The following is a 23,593-nucleotide window of genomic DNA, read 5'->3' as shown; positions in this document are numbered from 1 at the left end:
ATGTTCTAAATACATCTAGGCTCTGTAGAAGTGTATTAGTTGGAATAGATACATAATAAATCTTATTCAATAACAAACCCATGTCCATATTGTGAAAAAACCCCAACAAACAAACAAAACAATAAAAAACCAGCAAACACTATGGCTTTATCATGGAAAATAGTGACTTGGTATATGAACAAAAGCCTTTAGCCTTTGTTAAATTTTTGCTGGAAATTGAGTATATGCTATATTATGACAGATGGTAATAATAACATCTATTATCTCTATCAATCTATTTATCTCTATATCTATCATCTATCTATCTATCATCTACTATCTCTATATCTATCTATCATCTATCTATCTATCTGTCTACACAGAAACAAACAAAATGTTGTTCACAGGCTTCTCCTCTCTCTACTCTTTTAAGTGTTGATGTTCATCAAGGTTTCATGGAGAAAGGTTTCCATACGGACCCACTGAATATTCTGTATCTTTCAGATGTTTTCAGTGTTTTAGCAGCGACACTGCAGCCCTTACTGTGACATTAAGGAAGTAGATTCTGGACTTTGACCTGAAGTTACAGGCCTAGGATTTATAATCTGCTTCCAACTCTTCTAGTGGGCAAGTTCAGTGTCTCTAGACTCTGAGCTCTTGAGTGAAGATTACAGTGGACTCTACCTCTCAGCTTATCTTAGCAAGGTAATGAGATCATTCAAGGGGAAAAGATCAACTATAAATCATTGTGAAATGTGTTCTCAGTAATTATTAGTAGCCACGCTGTTATCTGATCACTGTGCTGTATGTAAATAGGCTTACTAGAGGGAGAAACTGTAACAAAAGCAGTAGAAGTCTTCTGTGACTCTCTTCTTCTAAATTTTATTTTCCCTATCAAGGTAAAAGTCATGTTCCAAATTTCGAGGCAAATATAACCTCAGGAGAGTCCCTATTACTCACTAGAGAAATGTTCACTTTTGAATAAATGATTTCACTTCTGTAAAAATTAATTCTTTATTATTACCATGTGTATGCATGCATGTGCATGCATGTGTGATTGTGTGTGTATGTATGTGCGCATGTGTGTATGTGTGTGTGGCATGAGTGCAGGAACACACATAGAGGTCAGAGGACACTCTTTGGAGGCCTAATCTCTTCCACACTGAGTTCTGGACATTGAACTCAGGCTGTCAGGCTTGCTTGGCAAGCACTTTTGCCTGCTGACCATCTTGCAACCTGAGAATTCGAATTCTGAAGAGGCAAGGCTTCTTGTCCAATCTTTAAAGAGAAAACTTTCTCAGGTTGTGCAGCAACATCATAGACTGTGTGTGGTATGCGACAAATTATCTAGAATTCAGAAACAAAGCCAGAGATACCTACAACCCTGGGAGGGCTATACTGAAGCAAAGTCTGACCACAAACTAATTACCTTGTGCCTACTTGTTAATTACTGTTAATAAGGGCAACCTCTGAGAAGTTACACATTAATGTATAGATTGCTGCTTAGTAAAGAGATGTTTTGGCTGTAAGAAATAAATATCCCCCACCCCCAACCTACTGATATTTCCATGTCTAACTTTGCTTCATCTCTAACTCAACAAAAGACTTCCCCTTTTTCTTTTCCATTCCTCCCTTCTTGCTTCCTTATTTTCTTCCTTTCAAATTATGTATCTGTCTGTGTGTCAGTACATGCATGTGAACGCAGGTATCCTCAGGGGCCAGAAGAGGTACGGGATCCCCTAACAGTGGAGTTACAGGTGGTTGGAAGATGTTGTGGATGTCATTCAAGTCCTCTGTATCTCTCTTACTCACAATCTCAACCACTGAGCCACCTCACCAGCTCCATAAAAGGATTTCCTTTTCCATTTCTGAGGGGACTACAGTACTTGATCATCTTCCAGCCCTTTTGCTTGTTTCATTAATTACCATGTTAGATGATTTGTTCATCAATGCGTAAAATGTTTCCAACATATGTTCATTCTGCATTTCATGTTTTGGAATCTTTTCAAGTCTGTTTGGTTAATGTGCAGATGTGAGTAAGTCCGAATACCATTTTATTTATCAGGTGGGCCCACAGCTGACTCCTGGGACCTGGGATTTAGGGAGAGTTTCCATCATTCTGATGAGATTAGTTAACACTGTGAAAATTATACAAGCAGCATGGTTTATGGTGTGTTCCAGGAAGATAGTGTCTACTTGTTCAGCTCCTAATGATGACTGGGGACAGAGTCTCTACTGAAGTTCCCTTGTATGTAGTATTTCACGCATGCTATCACAGAAGTTTGCTGGGGAAGGTTAAACATGCGTTGAGTGCATGGCTCTAGATTCCTCTAGCCTCCCCTATTTCCCTTTGCTGTATTGACTCTGTATCCTGCTTTAACAAATTCCAACTGTAGTTATATCCTCAGTGTTCTGAGTCTACTAGCAAATCATTGTGGTGGGAGGGATCATGAGGGTCCTCTGCTACAGGTAGTTACAGGCACCTCTATGCAACACTTCTAAAGTAACTCTCTAATTAACTGGCTAGGTTCTGTTTGGTACTAAGCAAAGCCCAGATTTCATGTATGGAGTTACTCAAATGAAAACCTTGTGTTTTCAAAAACCCAAATATTGGAAAGCAACTCACTGGTATCCTGGTATGACCCGTCAGGACACTGAATAACACAGCTGCTGGTTTCTTCATTCAGGAAATAGCCAGATTTACACGATAGGCACTGATCACTGTGGCTGCCAAAGCAGGACTCACAGTTGGGAGCGCACTTCCGGCACCTCTTCTTGTCAGCATGGTAGTGGCCAGGAGGGCAGCTGGAGACACAGATTCTGCATCGTGGGATGACAAGACAAATGGTCACTCAACACTAAGAAAAGCTGATGGCTGCCTGCAGCCTTAAGGTTAATTTTCAACTGGCACAGCAACACCAACTCAAAAAGACCAAATCTGCAGAGCTTCTTCCTGTGCAGAAAGTCAGAGGACCATTACAGTTAGACTGTACTACATCCACTAAGCAGGTATTTCATTGCCTGATATCTTCTAGTTAAGTTCTAGCTCTAGAAAAGGAATAGTAATTGGATTTTGAATATCAAGAACTAGCTTGTGGTGTTGAATCTGAGAGAAAACAAATACAGGTCAGAACTTTATGGAAAAGGTTATTAAAATAAGGTGTTCCATCCACTTGTGTGTGAGACTTGTCATGTGGCTTGTATGGACATGTAACTAGATGTGGTGTGTTCTTACCAAAACGAACACACACACACACACACACACACACACACACACACACACACACACACACAATTTTGTTCACCAGAAACATTCGTTTTTTAAAAAGCCAGATTCCTTAACTGCCTATAGCAAGGTTTCACTTATTTAAATATTTATTGAGCACAAATTACACACCAGGCATTAGTGTGTTAGTGCAACAGATAACACTAATACCGAGAGCTGAGAACCTGTCTCCTTGAAGTGTTTAACTTCTAGCATGGATTTAAACAGGAATCTGAGCTTGGCTGATCTGCTTATGTGCCTGGGCACTGTTCCTAGAGTACAGTTTTACCTGAAAGAGAATGGGAAGGTGGGCTGGGCTGGAAAGTACATGGTGTTGGTAGGATGGGCTTTGTGTAGGCAGGCACTAGTCTGTAGCTTGAATCCACAAGGACATATTTACATAGCTAGGCAGAAACCAGGAGCTAAGAGGCATAGGCTCTATTTCAATGTCTAAAGTGGGAGACTAAGAACAGAGACAGCATGGATGGTTGCATGTTAGGGGATGTAAACAAGAGTATATGTCTGGCCCAGGCACTGGCACATCCAGGAAGGACAAACATAATCAGTGTCCCAAATACTAAAGGACTAAAAGGACACAGAACTTCAGACAGGATGGTTAAGTCCAACAGGTATATCTTACATCATGGTGGCTAGAGTTGACAACAACATGTTGTATACTTGAAAACTGCTGAAAAGGTAAATTTAAAATGTTCTCATTACAAAAAATAATAAGCATTTGAGACTATAGATAATAGGTTTAATCATCCTACAAAGTACAACATCATGTGGTATTCAATAAAAATAAGTAATTTCTACTTGCTAGTTGGCAAAAGGAAGAACTAAAGGAAAAGACCAGCATGCTAAGTGGTCTCACCTCATCACGCCTCCAAAAGAGAGAAGGCATTTGCAGTTGGATGGCATATATTCTGCATTAACCTGACTCGATTTGTAGTCACCTAGGAGATACACCTTCAGAATTGTCTAGGAGGATAGCTTCTAGAGACTGAACTGAAGACCTACTCCAAACGTAGACAGCACAATGCCATGGACTTGGGTCCCAGAATGAATAAAAGGGGGAAAAGGAGAATGGAAGCTGAGCATCTATACTGATCTGAATCCCGACGGCTGACTCAAACATGGCCAAATGCCTCATGCTCTCACCACCATGCCTATAGTATCTTGATGAGCTATGTCCCTTTAGAGTGTGAGTCAAAACAAGCCATTCTTTAGTTTGCTTTTGACAGGTATTTTGTCATAGCCTGAGAAAAACAACTAATACAGAAAATTGGTATTATGAGTGGGGTTATTTGCTGTGTTAAACCTGACAGTGTAGTATATAGGACCGTAAGAGGAATGTGGAAGCATTTGAGCATTTGGTAATTCAGGCTACTGAAGCACTTAAATGCTCCAAGGAGAGTTTATGGGACACCCGCATAGGAACTGATTAGACAATGGAGGCTGGGTCCTGAGGGTTCAGAGGGAGGTAAGGACTCTATGGTGACCTGCACTAGAAGTCATTTACATCACATTCTGGCAGCATGACATTCAGTCTGGGTACTGAACAACTGAGCAAGGCTCAATTAAAAAGTTTCAGCTGTTTGGTGGAGGAAACTGTAAGGAAGCCTAATGTCCATGCTGTGATATGGTTACTGTTTATTCTCAGTCAGATGTATATTGAGTGACAGCTATAAGATGTGAAAAATGTGCCTGAGTGAGAAAAACAGAGGAGGGCAGTTCCAAACCATCACTAAGGATAGAGGTGTAATTGCTTGAGAGGTCTCTGTCTTAGAGAACCCTTAACACCTTACTGGAACATGAAAAGAGCCATTAAGGACAGACACCACACTGCACGCTCTTACTTGGGAAAATGCAAACCCACTTGAAAGGAGGCTACTGGACTGAGAATGTTGTTGACATGATACCCTACTGAAAACAATGGGCTCAGGGAACCGTTTTCATCATATGTTTAACTGCCAAGGCACAGAGGCCACTACAACTGTGGTAAATAGGGGTAGAACTATATTTCAAACTCACTGCAGAATTTGACAGCATCATTCACAGTGTTGGCCTTTTTGGGCTTATATCAAGGTTACAGAATGCCACTGGGGACAGTCAGTGGGAGGCAAGGACAGATTCTCTGTAAGGAGACTCTGAGAGGTACTGTGTGAAAATAAGGTCTAAGATGCAAGGGAGATCTTAGGATGTTGGAGATGCCAGGACTATGGGATGTTCATAAAAGAAAGCTGTAGGTGATGAATGGAGCTAGTTTATGAGAGAGGAAATTTGTATTGCAAGTGGCAGAAGTGGAGGGGTTGGTGTAGCCAAGACTCTTGGAGCTCACACCAGATTGTGCCAAGGGACCCAGACACCAGATATAGAGCTGTAGGATTCCATGTTCGCTCTACTGGGCTTTGATCTTGCTTTGCTCTGAACTTTCTTCACTATACTCCAAATCTTCAATTTGGAAATAGAATGTATATTTCATGCCATTACATATGAAGTATGGAACCTGGTTTTATAAGGGATCATGGTTAAGAGTAAATATGCAAAAAGTCTAAAGAGACTCTAGGCTTTTGAGTACTGTTAGGTCTGTTAAGATCAGGGGATTCTTACAGATGTAAGAATTCGATGTATTTTCCATTATAAGAGGGCTATGAGTCTTGGAGGACCTGAGGTGCAATGCTATAACAGTGACATTCTTTCGTATTGAGTTGGCCAGGTGTAGACCTGTGATGGTTACTCTTCACTGTCTACCCAGAGAGATTTCTAATTAGCACTGGATATGTCTGGGAAATGTATTTACAGGGAGGTTCAATCTACAAGGGAAGATCCGCTCTGAATACAGGTAAGATCCTGAGATTATTTAAAAGAGGAGAAAAGCAAAAGCCATCTGCACAACAGAATTGACCAGCATCGCTCTGTTTTTTTCATGATGTGACCAACTTCTTTTTTACCCAGCTTTCCATGCTTTCTGTGCCAGGATAGACTGCATCTCTCCACACTGTGAGCAAAAACAGTCTTTTTCTTTCTTAAACTGTTTCTGTCAGGTGATCTGTCACAGTGATGAGAAAAGCAACTAATACATATGCCATTTTTCCACTGTGTAAGTCAGCATGGTTTTCAGCCTTGAGAATGACAGGCCTGTCATGGGCCTTAGCAGGAACATTCTTTCTGTGTGTTGGTAGTGGAACCTGGGAATACAGCATTGTCTATGCATGCTCTGTGTGGTTGGCACCACAGGAATGCCTGGGGCACGTGGGGCATGCTTTAGGGAACACGTGAGAACATGACTTGTCTCTTACCTGGTGTTATTTTTCAGCTTGTAGTAGTAGTGTAAACAGTCACTGCAGTGGTCTGGTCCTGGCCCATCACAGCCAACCTCACTGCATTCAGCATCACAGGGACCTTTCAAAAAGAGATTAGTAGTTAGAAAAAAGAAAACGGTGCTACTAAGTCAGTTTAATCTTGAAGGTGGAATAGAATATAGCCCCTTGCCACCGTGCAGTGAGAATTTCTTTAAGATGGAAGAACAACGGTCAATATAGCTATAAGCCGAAGACTGAACTTTTGACTGAAGGCGAACAATTGCTGAAGAATCAAGAATATAAATGACAGGCATAGCCTGGTGTTTATAACACATATGATAGCCTTGGGGCTTTGGGAGAGACATTTGGGCATTTGGGATTCAAATGAATAGGTTCACTATAGCAAGTTAGGAAAAAAAATGACTGTAGTTACCATGCACAGCAATAAATATACAGTAAGATTGTTGACAAAAAACTATAATTTAACACCAAGAGCAGATTTTGTATCTTGTCTAAGGTCATTAAAGCCACTGAGTATGTCTGAAATACTATAGCCATCATGAAATATCATTGCGGCATACGGCACAAACATAACAGCCCTTAGTCTTGGATCACAAAGCGCTTCAGGCACAGAAAGATTTAGGTTTGTGTCCCACCAAAGGTTAAAGGGCAGCTCAACAAAAGAGAAGACATATAAACTCAAAACTAGAAACTAGATTAAGAAGTCCACACCTAGGACGAAGGTTCCTAAGTTCTTGGGTTAGATGTTCTTTGGTATTATATGAGAAACACTTCATAGTAAGCAAAAATCATGTCAGGGGGTGGGCTGTGCTGTGACTGACACAGAGCATCTAATGGAATGGGTAATCAGGTAAGCATTTATTCTTTCTTCTTGATCTCCAATTTCTAAGATATTTGAACTCATCATTTTCAAGCCCCTTCCCACCAGATATTCTTGTGATTGTAAATACCAATACATAATTTCCTGAAATATGCGAATGAAGGTGAAGGGAATCACAAGTACTCGAATTCTATTTGCTTTAATCAAAGGGGTTTACTGCTAAACCTCCCAAGGTCTCTTTTAGTCATTCGAGAATTAGGTTCTGTAATTATTGAATCACATAAAACGCTAGCACTTATGCAGAAGGACTTGGAAAAAGATGTGCTAGTCACTGATGACACTCTGATTGCCTAAGAGTTAAAATGGCTTGCCCAGCATCACATGGGTTGGAAAGCTGGGATCAAGAATCATCCAGGGGTCTGGTACAGATCTATTTAAAGGAAGCGATTCATGTATTTGAAATGTCCTCGTGGTCAGAATGGAATAAGTGATTTTAAAATGTTGAGGGCTTGAAGGCATTCCTGATTAATTCTAAGAGTCATTTGACAACACTGTTTATTTCTCTTTCCCCAGGAGTCTTAAATTGATTTCCAAATTAAATTTCACAGCTAGTACAACTTGGGATAGTTCAGTCATCTACTGCTGTACACCAGGGGTGGATGACTATGTTATGTGAGTTCAGGCAGCTGTGGATGTCACAGTCTTTGAGAATCAGTGAAACAGTCCCTTGTGTCTCTAGTAAGATTGGCCTAAAGTGAAGGTTAAACAGAGATACACACTCACATACACACACGAGAGAGACAGAGACACAGAGAGACATAGAGAAAGATACATAGATAGCCCTAAATTTTCACTAGATGATATTTTTTAAGTTTAAGCCCTACACATGTGTATTTGTGATATGTGCCAAAGGTCTATGTATGGCAGGTTTGCATGCTATGCTCTTTCTTTTGCAATCCTACATTGTTCCAGATACAGTACAACTTTGTGAATTCCAGGAAAAAGGTGACATAAAATTGTCTTTGTTCTCTTACAATTGCCAACATCAATGTTTTAGAAATGTAATCAGAAAAGAGGATGCGTTCCTGTGCTTAGAATTCTCACATTACCAAATCTGAATTTGAATTTGTCAAAATTGGGATACAAGAAAGAGTAATAGCTTATTTACTATTGTGTTCCATTTACGATTTTGGATACCCTTTCTCCTGTCATTGAAGATAAAATGGTTTCTAGTCATAATATAAACAATAACATGACAAGCTCAAAGTAAAACAAGATGAGACAAAAGCTGACACAATCTAGCCCTGGTTATCTCATTTGGTTTTAATTATGCAAGCATGTTGACTCCAGGACACAACCTATTTACAATAAAAGAAACTACTTCATGTTTAACATATTTGTATTAAATAATTAACTAAAAATGTTTACCTCAGTAGCAAGAGAAGAATCCATGAACTACAGGAATAAAACATTTCTTGTTTGAAAATACATTACACTTCTATTTATAAACACTTCTCTATTAGGCAGAGCTTTGGCAAATGATGTTATGTATCATATTTTGAAAGGGCAGCCTGTCCCTAGACTTGGTTGCCAATGTAACAAGACAAGATTCAGAAATAAAAGTTAAAAACAATTAGAAAACTGCCTTTAAAACACATAAGCTATATAAAAAAGTGGGCAACATGTTCAGATAAAAAGACAACAATGCAGTGGTGTAATAGATTTCCTAAATACTAGTATACAAAGTAGAACAGTATGGAATATTGTCCATGACAAGGGCAACAACATGAAAAATAACTGCAACAAGACCAAAAATAGTTAAGTATAACAATAAGAAGAAGATTACATCATGTTAAATGATTCAGTAAAATGGGGGGTATGTTCTACCTTAGATGGAGGACTAATACAAAAATAAGTCTTCCCATAAGACTGCATGTAAATTCCAATTAAGTTCAATTGGGAAACTAAAATGCAAATTTAATCATTTAAAGTTGCATCTGAAGAATGGAGGGACAATGATCTTTATAAAAATTGGAAGTAGATGCATGACAAATATTAAAATAGACTACAGGGGTTGAAGGTAGGATATGTGGTCAGAGTGTGCCAGGTCCCAGCATGGGAGAAGAGAGGAGTAAAGGGGGAGAAGTCAGTGGTTTTGTTTTATTTTATGCTTTGATACAAGCAGAGTCAACTGGGAAGAGGGAAGGAACCTCAGCTGAGGGGCTGCTTATATCAGATTGACCCGGGGGCGTACCATGCAGCATTTTCTTGATTGAGGTGGGAGTGCCCAGGCCACGGTGGGATGTGCCGTCCCTGGGCTGGTGGGCATGTGGCGTATAAGAAAGTAAGTTGAGAAACCCAAGGAAAGCAAGTCTGAAAAGGGAGAGTTCCTCCATGGCCTCTGCATCAGCTCCTGCCCTAACTTCTATCCTCACATTGCTCTTCATTCTCCACAGTAACCGAAAGTGAAGTAGGACAGGCGGGGAAAAGACAGAGAAAGAGGATTTAAAAAAACCCTCCTAAAACTAAAATCGAGAAATACACTAGAGCAGGTGATACTGGTTTATGAATTCTTATGTTGATGACTTAGAAGTAGTGAATTAGCAGAGACCTTGATAAGAGAACTCACTATACTGTTGTAAAGAAAGCATCAGGGCTGATAAAAGGGGAAATTGCTCAGTCAATGATAAACTTTTGTTTGGAAAATAAAGTCAGTTTCAGTCTGCCCTCTAAACACCAAACCAAACCAATCCAGACGGAAACAACCAACTGGAGAAACATAAACAGATTACCAAGACAAAGCATGTAGATATTTAGCTGATATTATTGAATACAATTTCTGAAAATAACAGCAATAAAACTGTTATATCTGAAGTGCAATCCATGCCCTTTATTAGTGTTTTCAGTGAAACAATGCATAATAAAAGTCACTTTGGAAAGGAATAGGTGAGGCTTTGTTTCAGAAGCCGAGAGACCATGTGAAAGGCAGTAGCTTACTAAGTTGCTACAGACAGAGAAAGCAACCAAAGCTATAAACATTTAAAAACGAATGTACACACAAGTATTTGGGGGGAGGAAATATTCCAGACTATGGATAGATGCTGAATAGAATTCCTATCGTACCACATCTTTGAAGCATATTACACTACATCAATTACACCATGTTATTCCACATGCCAGGAAAATGCCTGAGCTTCCTTAGGTTATGTCCAACTCACCCGCATAATCTTCAGCACCATAGTCATCCGTGGGGTCTTCCACTCGGCTGTAGCGGAAGCGTTCTACTTTGGGAAACTCATTGGTTGGGGAGTATGGCTGCACAGACGTGCCATAGAGGACCAAGGACCATTCTTTCAATTTACCTTGAGAGACAGTAACAGAGACAGAGCATGACCAGATAATCTCGTATTAGCTTAGCTTCTTTCAGTCAGTCCTTCTCAACAAGAAAAAGTCACAGTAGAACAGTGCCACTGTTGACAGGAATCATGCCTGATGCAAGGTGAGAAATGCACATGCCTACCATCTGTAGAACTAAGTATCTCCCAGCTCACACGCCACACTTTTACTGGGTCCCCACAGCAAATAAACATTGTTCAGATCGCTGGAAGAAGGGATGAATTGCAAACCATGAATACTTAAGAGAATACTAGCCGTCTGGGAAAGGCGTTGTTGTTCGAGGTACCAAGGTCTTACCTCAGCTTTTGAGATATTTTTGATAGGGTCTGGTGTGTTAATAAGAAAAAAAATTCTTTGTGCCACCTAATTACATACTCAGTTGTTTAGTATTTAAAACTGGTGCTGTCTGATATGACAGCCATTAGACATACTTAGCTATTTGAATGTAAGTCAACTAAAACTAAAAAATAATCAGGCCCTCAAGATGGTGCCGAGTTATAAATCCATGACTATGGATAAGAAATTACAGCATTGCAGAACATTCTCCCATAGAGTGTGGGCTGCAGATTTCCCCTCACTTATGCGCCTATACGTCACCCTAATAAACTCAGTGGTTCATCAAGCTACACCTGGGTGGATTTTTTTTGGTCTATTGTAGGAGCCTCATCTCAGGTGCCTGATCATGGATGGTTCTTCAGCTACCCGAAAGAAAAGTCACATATTACTAGCCTGGGAAAAATAACAAAATTAAGATTATTCTGAATGCATTTTGTTTAAGTGATTTGAAGTCAAACAATCGTTTTAAACAAGACATCTTTTGTTTTGTTTTGTTTTGTTTTTGGAGACAGGGTTTCTCTGTGGCTTTGGAGGCTGTTCTAGAACTAGCTCTTGTAGACCAGCCTGGCCTGGAACTCACAGAGATCTGCCTGCCTTGGCCTTCCCAGTTCTGGGATTAAAGGTGTGCACCACCACCACCCAGCAAAAACAAGACATCTTTGTTTCATTAATTAACTAAGAATGTGTGTGGGCATGTGTGGAGGTCTAAGGATACTTTTTGGGAGACAGGTCTTTCTTTTCACCTTGGGGATTCTGGGGATTCAGTTTAGGTAGTTAGTCTTGTAACAAGTGCCTTCACCTGCTGAGCCATCTGCCAGCCCCAAGTCCAAGACTTTCCAACTGAGCCAGAAGTTGAGAACCATAGATGTTTCTGTGATGAACTCTGTTTCTGAATGTATGCATTGAGCTAGTAGAGCAGGCAATGCACTCTCCCACTGTGTGTACATTCCATTGCTGTGTGAAAAAGAAGCTTCATATACTGGCATGAGGGATGCCAACTGATGTACATCTATGGAATCTTAGAGGACAGGAAGGGATCCCAGTTAACATGGTTATTTCCATACTGTACGTGATACTCACGCAGGGCATAGTATCAACATTTTCCCCCTTTGGTAGTAACCAGATTAGTTGGCACAGCCTAAGCTCGCTGTCTTGTTTGAACTGAAAATTAAAATTTGAAAAACAAACGAACAAACAAAAACCAGTTGAGGAAACCTATCTCTTTTTTTGTGAACTAACATGTCTATAATGCAGTATGAAGCATGGCAGGTGAACAAGATTGGCTTTTTACAAACTACAGAAAAGAGGATCAGATGTAGTGCTGCAGGATCTGTGTTTCGTTTATACCTAAATGTTTATTCTTTATTTCATGTTCTTAAATCATCCCATTTTATTGAGGACTTGAGAACTGGAAGATGTGTATGCAATCCAATGTGTATGAAATGAGTCACACACAGAATGGTGACACTGCTCCAGGATGCTGTCAGGACATGGTTGGGACACATCACTTAAGCGTTTATGCACTGAAGGCCTGCTCCACACACAGTGCAGCTTTAAGAGGCGGAGCGTACCGGCAGGTAGTCAGACTAAGGGGTTCCAGCTCCATCAATATATTAATGATGGTCCCTGCAGGGGTGAATTAGTTCTGGAGAGAGTAGGATGCTAAAGGAGCTGCCAGAACGGCGAGGTAAACAAACCTTTTTTCTTTATGAAGTAACAGTGTCAGATTGTTGTTACAGCCAAAGCAATTAGAGTAGGGCAAGTGTGGAACAATCTTTGGTGCAAATACAGTCCACCATTTCCTTCGGCAACACAGATGGACTTGAAATGATTTCTCACCTGGAGTCTTGAAGTTCCTCAGCTGAGATGGAGTATCATAAACTTCAAGGATCCAGTCACCAGCAGCCCGCTCTCCCCAGCAGTGAATGGTCATGAACTCCCAGTTCTTAAACCCTTCCATGGAATGATCAAACAGCCTGAAAAACCATAACATATTTTGTCTGTTGTGTGCATTAATTAAAAATCTGCTTAGGGGACAGTCAAAAGCATTGCCAGTAGTCTGTATCTATCAGCATCTGTGGTCACATATTAACTTGTCTTTATTTAGGATATCACCAATGGTCAGACCCACATATAGCATCATAGTTTCACCATAAAGCAGGCCTGGGGCTAGTCATGTAGCAAACTGGAAGGGCTAGCTATCTATTTGGGGAACAGGACTCTATCCACAAGACTTAGTAGTAAAGATCTGAGTATGCAAAGCAACGAGCATCTCTTATACCGGGGGTGGGAATGCAAAAATGGCATCCAAACTCTGGAAACAGTGTTAGAGTTCTACTAAAGTGCAAAGAGCACTCTGTATAAGCAGTCCAGAAATCTTGTTTCTAGTTATTCATCCAAGTGAACTGAAAAAAATAAGCCCACCGAAAGAATGCCACACAAATGCTCATAATTGTCAAAACCCATAAAGGGGCTGCATCCAGGTAAGGTTTCTATCACCCTATACCTGTAATTCTTGTTCTAGGGGATCTGATGTCCTCATCCAGCCTCTAGAGTCACCTGTCTGCCTGTGGGACACATAAATTGGTACATGAAGACACACACACACACATAAATTTAAAACATTCTTTAAAAACATGTAAATTTCAATGACCACCGACCAGTAGATTTGTATATTTATGTGTGGTCTGTGTACGTGTTTGTGCCTGCTTCTGTGAGCATGCATGCCTGTGAATACACACGGAGGCCAGAAGTCGGTGTTGTCTTCCATCACTCTCTGCCTGATCCTTATGAGGCAGGGTACCCTCCTGAGTCTGGGCTTGAATTGTTCTCAGCTAGACTGGAAGGAAGCCAGAAAGCCCAGTGATTTTCCTGTCTCTATCTACCTTGGAGCTAGGGTTATGGGCATTGCTGGGATATCTGGCTTGATACATGGGTACTTGGATCCTAATTCTAGTCCTTATGATTAGAGCACAAGTGCTCTGAATTTCTGAGCCCTCTTCACGGCTCCTACAAACTGGTCAATAAGCAAAGTATGACATGTATTTCCCAAACATCATTTGACACAAAAAAGTCAGACACAAAGACTATGTGATATATGACTCAAGCCACTCGAGTCCTAGAAGGAGCAAGAACTACAAGAAACAGTGGTTTGGGTATGTAGGAAGAGAGACTGCAAGAAGCAGGGTAGGATTCGTGGGAGTGAGAGCTCTTGGAAACAATGGTGTACAGTCATGCAGCAACAGAGATTTGTCAAAATGCTCAGAATTATTCTCATACAAGTTAAGATTCTCACACAAAAAGTCCCCTCGTCACATAATAATCAAGACCCCAAATATACAGAATAAAGAATGAATATTAAGAGCATCTAAGGAAGAAGGCCAAGTAACACATAAAGGCAAACCTATCAGAATTACACCTGACTTCTCCATGGAAACTCTGAAAGCCAGAAGGACCTGGATAGATATTCTATGAGTAGTAAGAGACCATGGATACCAGCCCAGACTACTATACCCAGCAAAGCTCTCAATCACTATAGATGGAGAAAATAAGATATTCCATGACAAAACTAGATTCAAGCAACATATCAAACCTCAGCAGCTAGAAAAAAATTGGAATAACTCCATGCATCTTATCAGACCACCATGCGTTAAAATTAGAATTCAACAACACAAATTGCAGAAACCCTACAAACACATGGAAATTGAATAATGCACAATTGTACCATTCCTGGGTCAAAGAAGAAATAAAAAAAAGAAATTAAAGACTTCCTAGAATTCAATGAGAATGAAGACACAACATGCACAAACCTATGGGACACTTTGAAAGCTGTGCTACGGGGAAAGTTCATAGCACTAAGTGCCCACATGAAGAAACAGGAGAACAGTTATACTAGAGAATTAACAGCACAGCTGAAAGCTCTAGAACACAAAGAAGCAAACTTCCTCAGGAGGAGTAGATGCCAGGAAATAATCAAACTGAGGGCTGAAATCAATAAAGTAAAAACTAGGAAAACAATACAAAGAATTAATGCAATGAAGAGTTGGTTCTTTGAGAAAATCAACAAAATAGACAAACCTTTGTCCAAACTTACCAAACAGCAGAGTGTGAACATGCAAACTAACAAAAATCAGAAATGAAAAGGGGGACATAACAACAGACTCTGAGGAAATTCAGAGAATCATCAGGTCATACTTTGAAAACCTGTACTCCACAAAATTAGAAAATTTAAAGGAAATGGACAATTTTCTGGATAGCTATCAATTGCCATCAAGAACAGATAAGCAATTTAAATAGACCTATAACCACTGTGGAAATAGAAGTAGTCATCAAAAGTCCCCCAACCAAAAAAAGCTCAGGTCCAGATGGCCTCAGTGCAGAATTCTACCAGAAATTCAAAGAGCAGCTTATACCAATTCTTCTCAAAGTGTTCCACACAATAGAAGCAGAAGGGTCTTTGCCAAACTCTTTCTATGAGGCTTCAATAATCTTGATCCCCAAGCCACACAAAGATACAACTAAGAAAGAGAACTTCAGACCAATATCCCTCATGAACATTGATGCAAAAATACTCAATAAAATACTGGCAAATCGGATCCAAGAACACATCAAAACAATCATTCACCACGATCAAGTAGGTTTCATCCCAGTGATGCAGGGATGGTTCAACATACGAAAATCCATCAACGTAATCCACCATATAAACAAGCTGAAAAACAAAAATCACATGATCATCTCACTAGATGCAGAAAAAGCCTTTGACAAAATCCAACACCACTTCATGATAAAGGTCTTGGAGAGATCTGGGATAACAGGGACATACTTAAACATAATAAAAGCTATATACAGTAAACCAACAGCCAACATCAAACTAAATGGACAGAAACTCAACGCAATTCCTCTAAAATCAGGAACAAAACAAGGCTGTCCACTCTCTCCATACCTTTTCAACATGGTACTTGAAGTTCTAGCTATTGCCATACGACAACAAAGGGGGATCAAGGGGATACAAATTGGGAAGGAAGAGGTCAAACTTTCAGTGTTTGCAGACGATATGATAGTTTACATCAATGACCCAAAGAACTCTACCAGGGAACTCTTACAGCTGATTAACACCTTCAGCAAAGTGGCAGGCTACAAGATCAACTCAAGAAAATCAGTAGCCCTATTATATACAGATGATAAAAGGGCTGAAAGAGAAATCAGAGAAACCCTTTACAATTGCCACAAACATCGTAAAAACATAAAATACCTTGAGGCAAGTCTAACCAAATAAGTGGAAGACGTGTATCACAAGAACTTTGAGTCTTTACAGAAAGAAATTAAAGAAGCCCTCAGAAAATGGAAAGATCTCCCATGCTCTTGGATAGGTAGGATCAATGTAGTAAAAGTGGAAATCCTGCCAAAAGAAATCTACAGATTCAATGCAGTCCCCATTAAAATACCAGCACAATTCTTCACAGACCTTGAAAGAACATTAGTCAATTTTGTACGGAAAAACAAAAGACCCAGGATAGGCAAAACAACCTTACTCAACAAAGCAACATCTTGAGGCATCACCATCCCTGACTTCAAGCTCTGTTATAGAGCTGTAGTCCTGAAAACAGTTTGGTATTGGCACAAAAATAGACAAATAGACCAATGGAATCGAATTGAACACCCTGATATTAACCCATGCATGTATGAACATCTGATCTTCAACAAAGAAGCTAAAAATATACAATGGAAAAAAGAAAGCATCTTTAACAAATGGTGCTGGCATAACTGGATGCTGGCATGTGGAAGAATGCGGATAGATCCATGTCTATCACCATGCACAAAACTTAAGTCCAAATGGATCAAAGACCACAACATAAATCCAGCCACACTGAACCTCTTAGAAGAGAAAGTGGGTGGTACCCTTGAACGAATTGGTACAGGAGACAGCTTCCTGAATGTAACACCAGTAGCACAGACAGTGATGTCAACAATTGATACATGGGACCTCCTGAAACTGAGAAGCTTCTGTAAGGCAAAGGACACAGTCAGCAAGACAAAAAGGCAGCCCACAGAATGGGTATTCACTAACTCCACATCTGACAGAGGGATCTCCAAAATTTACAAAGATCTCAAGAAGCAAGTCTCCAAAACACCAAAAGATCCAATTAAAAAGTGGGCTACAGAACTAAATAGAGAATTCTCAATAGAGGAGTCTAAAATGGCTGAGAGGTACTTGAGAAAGTGCTCAACATCCTTAGCCATTTGGAAAATGTAAATCAAAACAACTCTAAGATACCATCTTACTCCTGTCAGAATGACTAAAATCAAAAACACCAAAGACAATTTATGCTGGAGAGGTTGTGGTGAAAGGGGAACACTCCTCCACTGCTGGTGGGAGTGCCAACTTGTACAGCCACTTTGGAAATCAGTATGGAGATTCCTCAGAAAAATGGGAATAAGCCTACCACAAGACCCAGAAACTCCACTCTTAGGCATATATCCCAAAGATTCACATTCATACAACAAGGACATCTGTTTCACTATGTTCATAGCAGTGTTATTTGTAATTGCCAGAACTTGGAAGCAACCTAGATGCTCCTCAACCGAAGAGTGGATAGAGAAAATGTGGCACATTTACACAATGGAGTACTACTCAGCAGAAAAAAAAAACAATGGAATCCAGAAATTTGCAGGCAAATGGATGGCACTAGAAAAAACCATCCTGAGTGAGGTAACCCAGTCACAAAAAGAGAAACATGACATGTACTCTCTCCTATATGGATTTTAGACATAGATCTGGGGAGTGCCAGCCTACAATGCCATGGCCAAAGAGTCTGGGAAACAGAACCTTCATTCAATGGCTGATGGAAGTAGAGGCAGACTCCCACAGCTAAACACTGAGCTGAACTCAAGGAATCCAGTGACAGAGAGGGAGGACTGATGAGCAAAGGGGTTAAGACTGGGCTGGTTTAACCCCCAGAAACAGCTGACCTGACAAGGGTCAGCTCTTGAATCCCAGACTGATGGCTGGGAACTCAGCTTGGGACTGATCAAGACCCCCTGAATGTGGGTATCAGTGAGGAGGCCTAGGTAATCTATTGGGCCTTGGGTAGTAGATCAGTATTTATCCAGGGTATACAAATGGACTTTGGGTGCCCATCCAACGAGAGATGCACTCTCATCCTGGACTCTCGGGGGAGGGTCTAGACCCTGCCCTGGATAAAATGACAGACTATGGACACCCCCATAGAGGGCCTTACCCTCTGTGGAGAATTGAGGGGATATTGGGGGGCGGGTTAGTGGGAGGGCGTGGGAGGAGGGGAGGGAAAGGGACCTGAAATTCACATGTGAAGCAAACTTGTTTATAATTTAAATTTAAAAATAAAAAAGAGCTACTGTGTAAGTGAATATATTAAAATAAGCATGTCAGGTTGGGTGGTTGGGTGGTGGTGACACATACCTTTAATCCTAGCATTTGGGAGGCAGAGGCAGGGGGATTTCTGGATTTCTGAGTTCAAGATGAGCCTGGTCTACAGAGTGAGTTCTAGAACAGGCCAGGGTTGTAGAGAAACCTTGGAACCTTGGAGAGAGAGAGAGAGAGAGAGAGAGAGAGAGAGAGAGAGAGAGAGAGAGAGAGAGAGAGGGAGGGAGGGAGGGAGGGAGGGAGGGAGGGAGGGAGGGAGGGAGGGAGGGAGGGAGGGAGGGAGGGAGGGAGGGAGGGAGGGAGAGACAGAGACAGAGACAGAGGCATGTCATTTGCACAGGCAGTTAATGAAGATGTGATTATTCAGACAATGTCCAAAAGAAGATGAAGATTTTTGTGAAGACGGAACACATGCTGGAAAATTTTAAAAATCAGATATGGATAGGTTTTTCTTTTTGTGATTCAAAATGATGTGCACCTAGAAGAATACATGGAGCATCACAGCAGCTAAAGAGAGGGGGCATACCTCTAGCACTGTCTCAGGTTACAGGTCAGTTACTGCCACTTGGCAGTCACATGGCTTTTTAGTAAATCGGTGGCTATGTGACCTCTATGCAGGTCTTCTCTGGGAGAAAAATGTACATTTCTAGAAAACCCAAATGGACTGTTCCCATCTCCTTAAAGACTAACATTAGAAACTTGAATTGGAAAAAGAAAAATTGTCAATATGTTTGGGATTCCCTTCGAAATGGTGGCTGTTTTCTAAAGCTGCAAGGTTCAGTGGCCTGAGTTTGGACTGTGTGGGCAGTTAAGTGGCTGACTTAGCAATATTTCATAGGAAAGCAACCGACAGTGAAATCACCACCCACATGTTCCTATGACTTTGCAAGAAAGAAAAGGGAAATCAAGCCACACTCTTCAACCGTCTCCTGGTCAATAATTAATTTCAGAAAGTCTGTAGGAAACAAAAGTCAATGGAGACTCTTACTAGAGGACACTTAGTTCTTAGTAGTGTGCAAATATGTTTTGTTGCATTACAGGGCAGTGTATGGCTGACAATTCTTAAACCTAAACTGCCTGGGAAGCCCTCTTCATCCCGCCAGAGCATCTGTGTGGTACCTATAAAGTTTTCCTCTCTGAACAGAGAGTCAGTAGCCCCTTAGCAGGGTCCACAGCAAATCCTGTGCTTGCTTTCTTTACTGATATCTTCTAAACACGAGCACTTTCCCCACAGTAATTGACCCTCAGTAGAATGATACAGTGAATGGAGGTTCCACAATCCACTGAATAATAGGGCTCATTTCACAAGTTCATGACTTAAAACTAGACATCACTAAGAACTTCTCAGGTCATGTGATTGACTTACACTCTTAGAAGGGGGATGTTTGTAAGTTATCAAAAGGCACCAACTTGGAGGCAAGAATCAGGAGCTGTCTCAGATGCTATCGAATGAAGTATGTTGATAGGGTAATTCAGTTATAATGACTCTCTCCTTCTATGTCAACAGCCCTGACTTGAACTCAGATCTGTTAAAGTTACTGTGCCATTTGAGGGCTCTATAGTAGTAAGCTGTCACAGAATAGTCCTCCAATAGTGACCTTGAAAACAATTCTTGAATAGTTTAGACAGGAAAGTTGGCTCAAAGTCTCATATCAAAACTTGCAAAGGAGATTTGAGGCCACTGACTTGCTTCCAAAACCTCAGTAAACTTTTAATTGTTTACGGGTCAGTTACTGGCTGGCGGGATTGGCAGGCTCTATGTTCCTTCCTTGTGGTCCTTTCTGTTTTGTTGAAATCAATCCCTTGCTGCTGATCATTTTCAGATCCCATTTGGGACAAGAGTACTTGTAACATCAAATTCAAATAACTTTTTCAAAGTTGAGATATGTATTTGCTTTGCCTATGCATATATGGTCAAGCACTTTGCTGGCCTCTTCATTTTACAGACTTGGGGTGTTCATCAATTTCATGTGAATCTAAGAGCTGAGGAATGAAAATGCAGCTAGATTCACAGTGACATTCTGTGGAGAGGCGATGGGAAAGAGACAGGCAAGGATTGCTGTGTCAGCTAACTGGGCATGTGCATTAGTCTTACTTTCATAAGCAGCGGTAGTTTAAATGGGGACATATTCTGATTTTGATTCAACAGTTTGATAATTTTTGTCTTTTAACATTGTAATTCAAACTGCATTTCATTCTTTAGCAGGAAAAGTTAATGCAGCATGTAGATTAGTTTGGCATTGCAGGGAGTATCTTCGTCCATTAAAGATTCAGGTGCAAAACCAAGGCTCTCTGCTAAAGAGATTCTAATCGAGGACTAGCCCTTAGATAAACGAGAAGTCAAATGCCCACCCTGAATACCTGTGCTGCGCAAGCAGTGGACACAGATGATGCTCCAACACTATTAGTGTGGATAACACGTGAACAAGACAGAGTCAGTGCATTAAAAGCCAGAGTCGATTATCAACGTGTCTAGATCCACTTCTGCTATAGAGAAGTCAGTTCTGTCATAATTGACTTCCTAATTGTGGTCTCAGTGAAATGATAGGGGCAAGTGGCACAAATGACACCCACTTATTGAGATGGTGCCCCAGCCCTATGCTTGTGAGTGGCTTTCAAACTAATTACTCTGGATGAAGCCTACTAGAAGAGCCTGCCATTATGTGTAGCTCATCAGGAAATAACTCATATAATTAGCATGAGATTTCCCCCCTCCTTTCATTGAAGAGTCTAGTCAATACATCACAGCTACAACAGGCTTCCAAGTAGGTGTGGCAGCTAGATAACGAGGCATTTTATGAGTACTGGCAACCATGCTTTATAATTATTTCTAAGACTGTAAATGGTCTTAATTTCAGAATCACCATCTACTATTCAAACAGTATTTATCGCTGTAGTCCGACATCAGCCTGTGTCTCTTTCTTGCCTCTTTTACTATGTAAGAGCTTTGTCACAGTTTAGGGTAGCTTATCTTATTGAAAGCTCAAGCTCTCACTGGCTCAATTGTAACAGATTGTTTATGATACTGGGTATTTAAAGCCATACTATTTGGCTTCTTTTTCAAGTCAAGTGCTTAAGAAATGTTTTGGGGGCTTAAGACTGACTCAGCAGTTAAAAGCACTTACTGCTTTCCCAGAGGACCTGAGTTAGGTGCCAGCACCCATGTTGGGTGGCTTACAATCACTCATTAGTCCAGCACATGTCTCTCTCTCTCTCTCTCTCTCTCTCTCTCTCTCTCTCTCTCTCTCTCTCTCTCACACACACACACACACACACACACACTTAAAATAGTTAAAATTCTTTCTTTTTTGTTTACTTTTACTTTTATCTTGTTTCACATGTCAATCCCAGCTCCCTCTCCCTTCCCTTTCCCCGGCCTCCCCACCCAACCTCCTATACCCCCATCCAACCTCCACTCTGGTCCCCAGGGAGGGTGAGGTCCTCCATGGTAGATCCTCAGAGTCTGTCATTTCATCCAGGCCCTCCCACAAGTGTCTAGGCTGAGAGAGCATCTCTCATTGTGGGATGGGCACACAAAGTCTATTTGTATGCCAGGGATAAATACTAACCAAGGTCCCATAGATTGCCTAGGCCTCCTCTCTGACACCCACACTCAGGGGGTCTGGGTAAGTCCCATGCTTTCCACAATCAATCTGGGGTCCAAGAGCTCCACCTTGTTCAGGTCAACTGTTTCTGTTCTCCCTTTCTGTCACTGGATTCCAGGAGTTCAGTTCAGTGTTTAGCTGTGGGTGTCTGCCTCTGCTTCCATCAGTCGCTGAATGAAGGTTCTGATTCACATGAAGGTTCTGATTCACACACACACACACACACACACACACACACACACACACACACTTAAATAAAATTCTTTTAAAAATACTTAAAATTCTTTTAAAAAGAACTGTTTTGATATTGGTGCTAAAGAGGTTTAGAATAGCTAAACGGAATATTCCCCCTTAAATGTCAAGTTTCAACAAGCATATTTTCAAGTCATTCATTAACCCCCAAACGCATCCCCTTTTGTGTGTATACAGAGTGCCTCATCTTGTAGAAGACTGACTTCATTATAGAGTATATGGTTTTTATGCAGGAGTCTGTTTTGCATTATAAATGCGTTTGTAAACTACTTGCATAGCGTCGGGAACAATATCACATATACGATATTTTGTGACACAAAAACAAGACAATCTGGGTGATCTTTTAAATTGGATATGAGGGTTGATTTATGGGTAGGTGGATCTCATCTCATCTAGCTCATTATGAATGGGGCTTCTTAGACCTCACCCCAGAACCACAGAATTGGAACCCACGAGCAGGGCTCAGGCATCTGTAGTTGATAAGGTCACTGGCTGGGTGTATTGAGAAGTACTGTGTAAGAAGGATACCACTTGCTAAATATATATATTTATCTCACAAAGAAACTTCCTTCTCTAGATTCAAACACAGACATCAGAGAGATTAAGGGAAAGCCAGTTCTGTATAAACTTAAAGGCTTGCTCTGAATGAAGGCAGCAGGAGCACTGCAGCAGCAGTGCTTTTACTGCAAGTCACAAACACATTTATACTCCATGATGTCTACCAGTGTCAATAGTTTTTCATTGAACATTTAGAGAGGACAGTGACAAAAATGACTAACATACAATTACTACATTTTATACACAATTATTGGGTTTTGCAGTCTACAACATGTACCTTCTCTCTACTTGAGACTATAATTAGAAGCAGAGATACATTTCTATAATCAAATTTAGGAAGGGAGGCAAAGTTTCAGCTTTCATTTTGAGGCCAAAAACTAGAATAGAGAGCCAACAAATTAAGCTAAGCCTGAAATGCAGTTGGATGGGAGGGGGAGGCTTGGAGAGGAGCTGTTCATATTTCTAGCAAGTAGAGCTGATGGAAGAATTTGGTGAGACAAGGTTTTGTTTGGAAACTTTGTACACAGTATTTGTACACAGTATTTGGAAGTGCTCTCATCTAAGAGCTTTCAAAGGACTCAAGACCCCCCAGCTTTCCCCTGAACCTCCAGTCTGACCTCCTCCAGTGGAGTAAGCCACTCACTCTGAAGTCAC

General features: G+C 40.8%; 1 protein-coding gene across 3 annotated transcripts in view; it reads right to left on the bottom strand.

Annotated features, from left to right (window-relative positions):
* The window catches only part of Pcsk5 (proprotein convertase subtilisin/kexin type 5), a 411,139-nt gene that overhangs the window by 136,951 nt on the left and 250,595 nt on the right, over window positions 1–23,593 (bottom strand). For all 3 annotated transcript variants that reach the window (XM_040746607.1, XM_040746615.1, XM_040746617.1), the window contains exons 13-16: window positions 12,962–13,098; window positions 10,609–10,752; window positions 6,547–6,649; window positions 2,606–2,799 (exon numbers count right to left, since the gene is read on the bottom strand). In XM_040746607.1, coding sequence (XP_040602541.1) covers window positions 2,606–2,799; window positions 6,547–6,649; window positions 10,609–10,752; window positions 12,962–13,098 — 578 coding nt within the window. The remainder of the gene's footprint in view (window positions 1–2,605; window positions 2,800–6,546; window positions 6,650–10,608; window positions 10,753–12,961; window positions 13,099–23,593) is intronic.

Source organism: Mesocricetus auratus, unplaced genomic scaffold, assembly GCF_017639785.1.
Source record: "Mesocricetus auratus isolate SY011 unplaced genomic scaffold, BCM_Maur_2.0 Super-Scaffold_4256, whole genome shotgun sequence".
NCBI classification, from domain to species: domain Eukaryota; kingdom Metazoa; phylum Chordata; class Mammalia; order Rodentia; family Cricetidae; genus Mesocricetus; species Mesocricetus auratus.
Note: the sequence above shows the minus strand (reverse complement) of the source record. Positions and strands in the feature narration are given on the sequence as shown.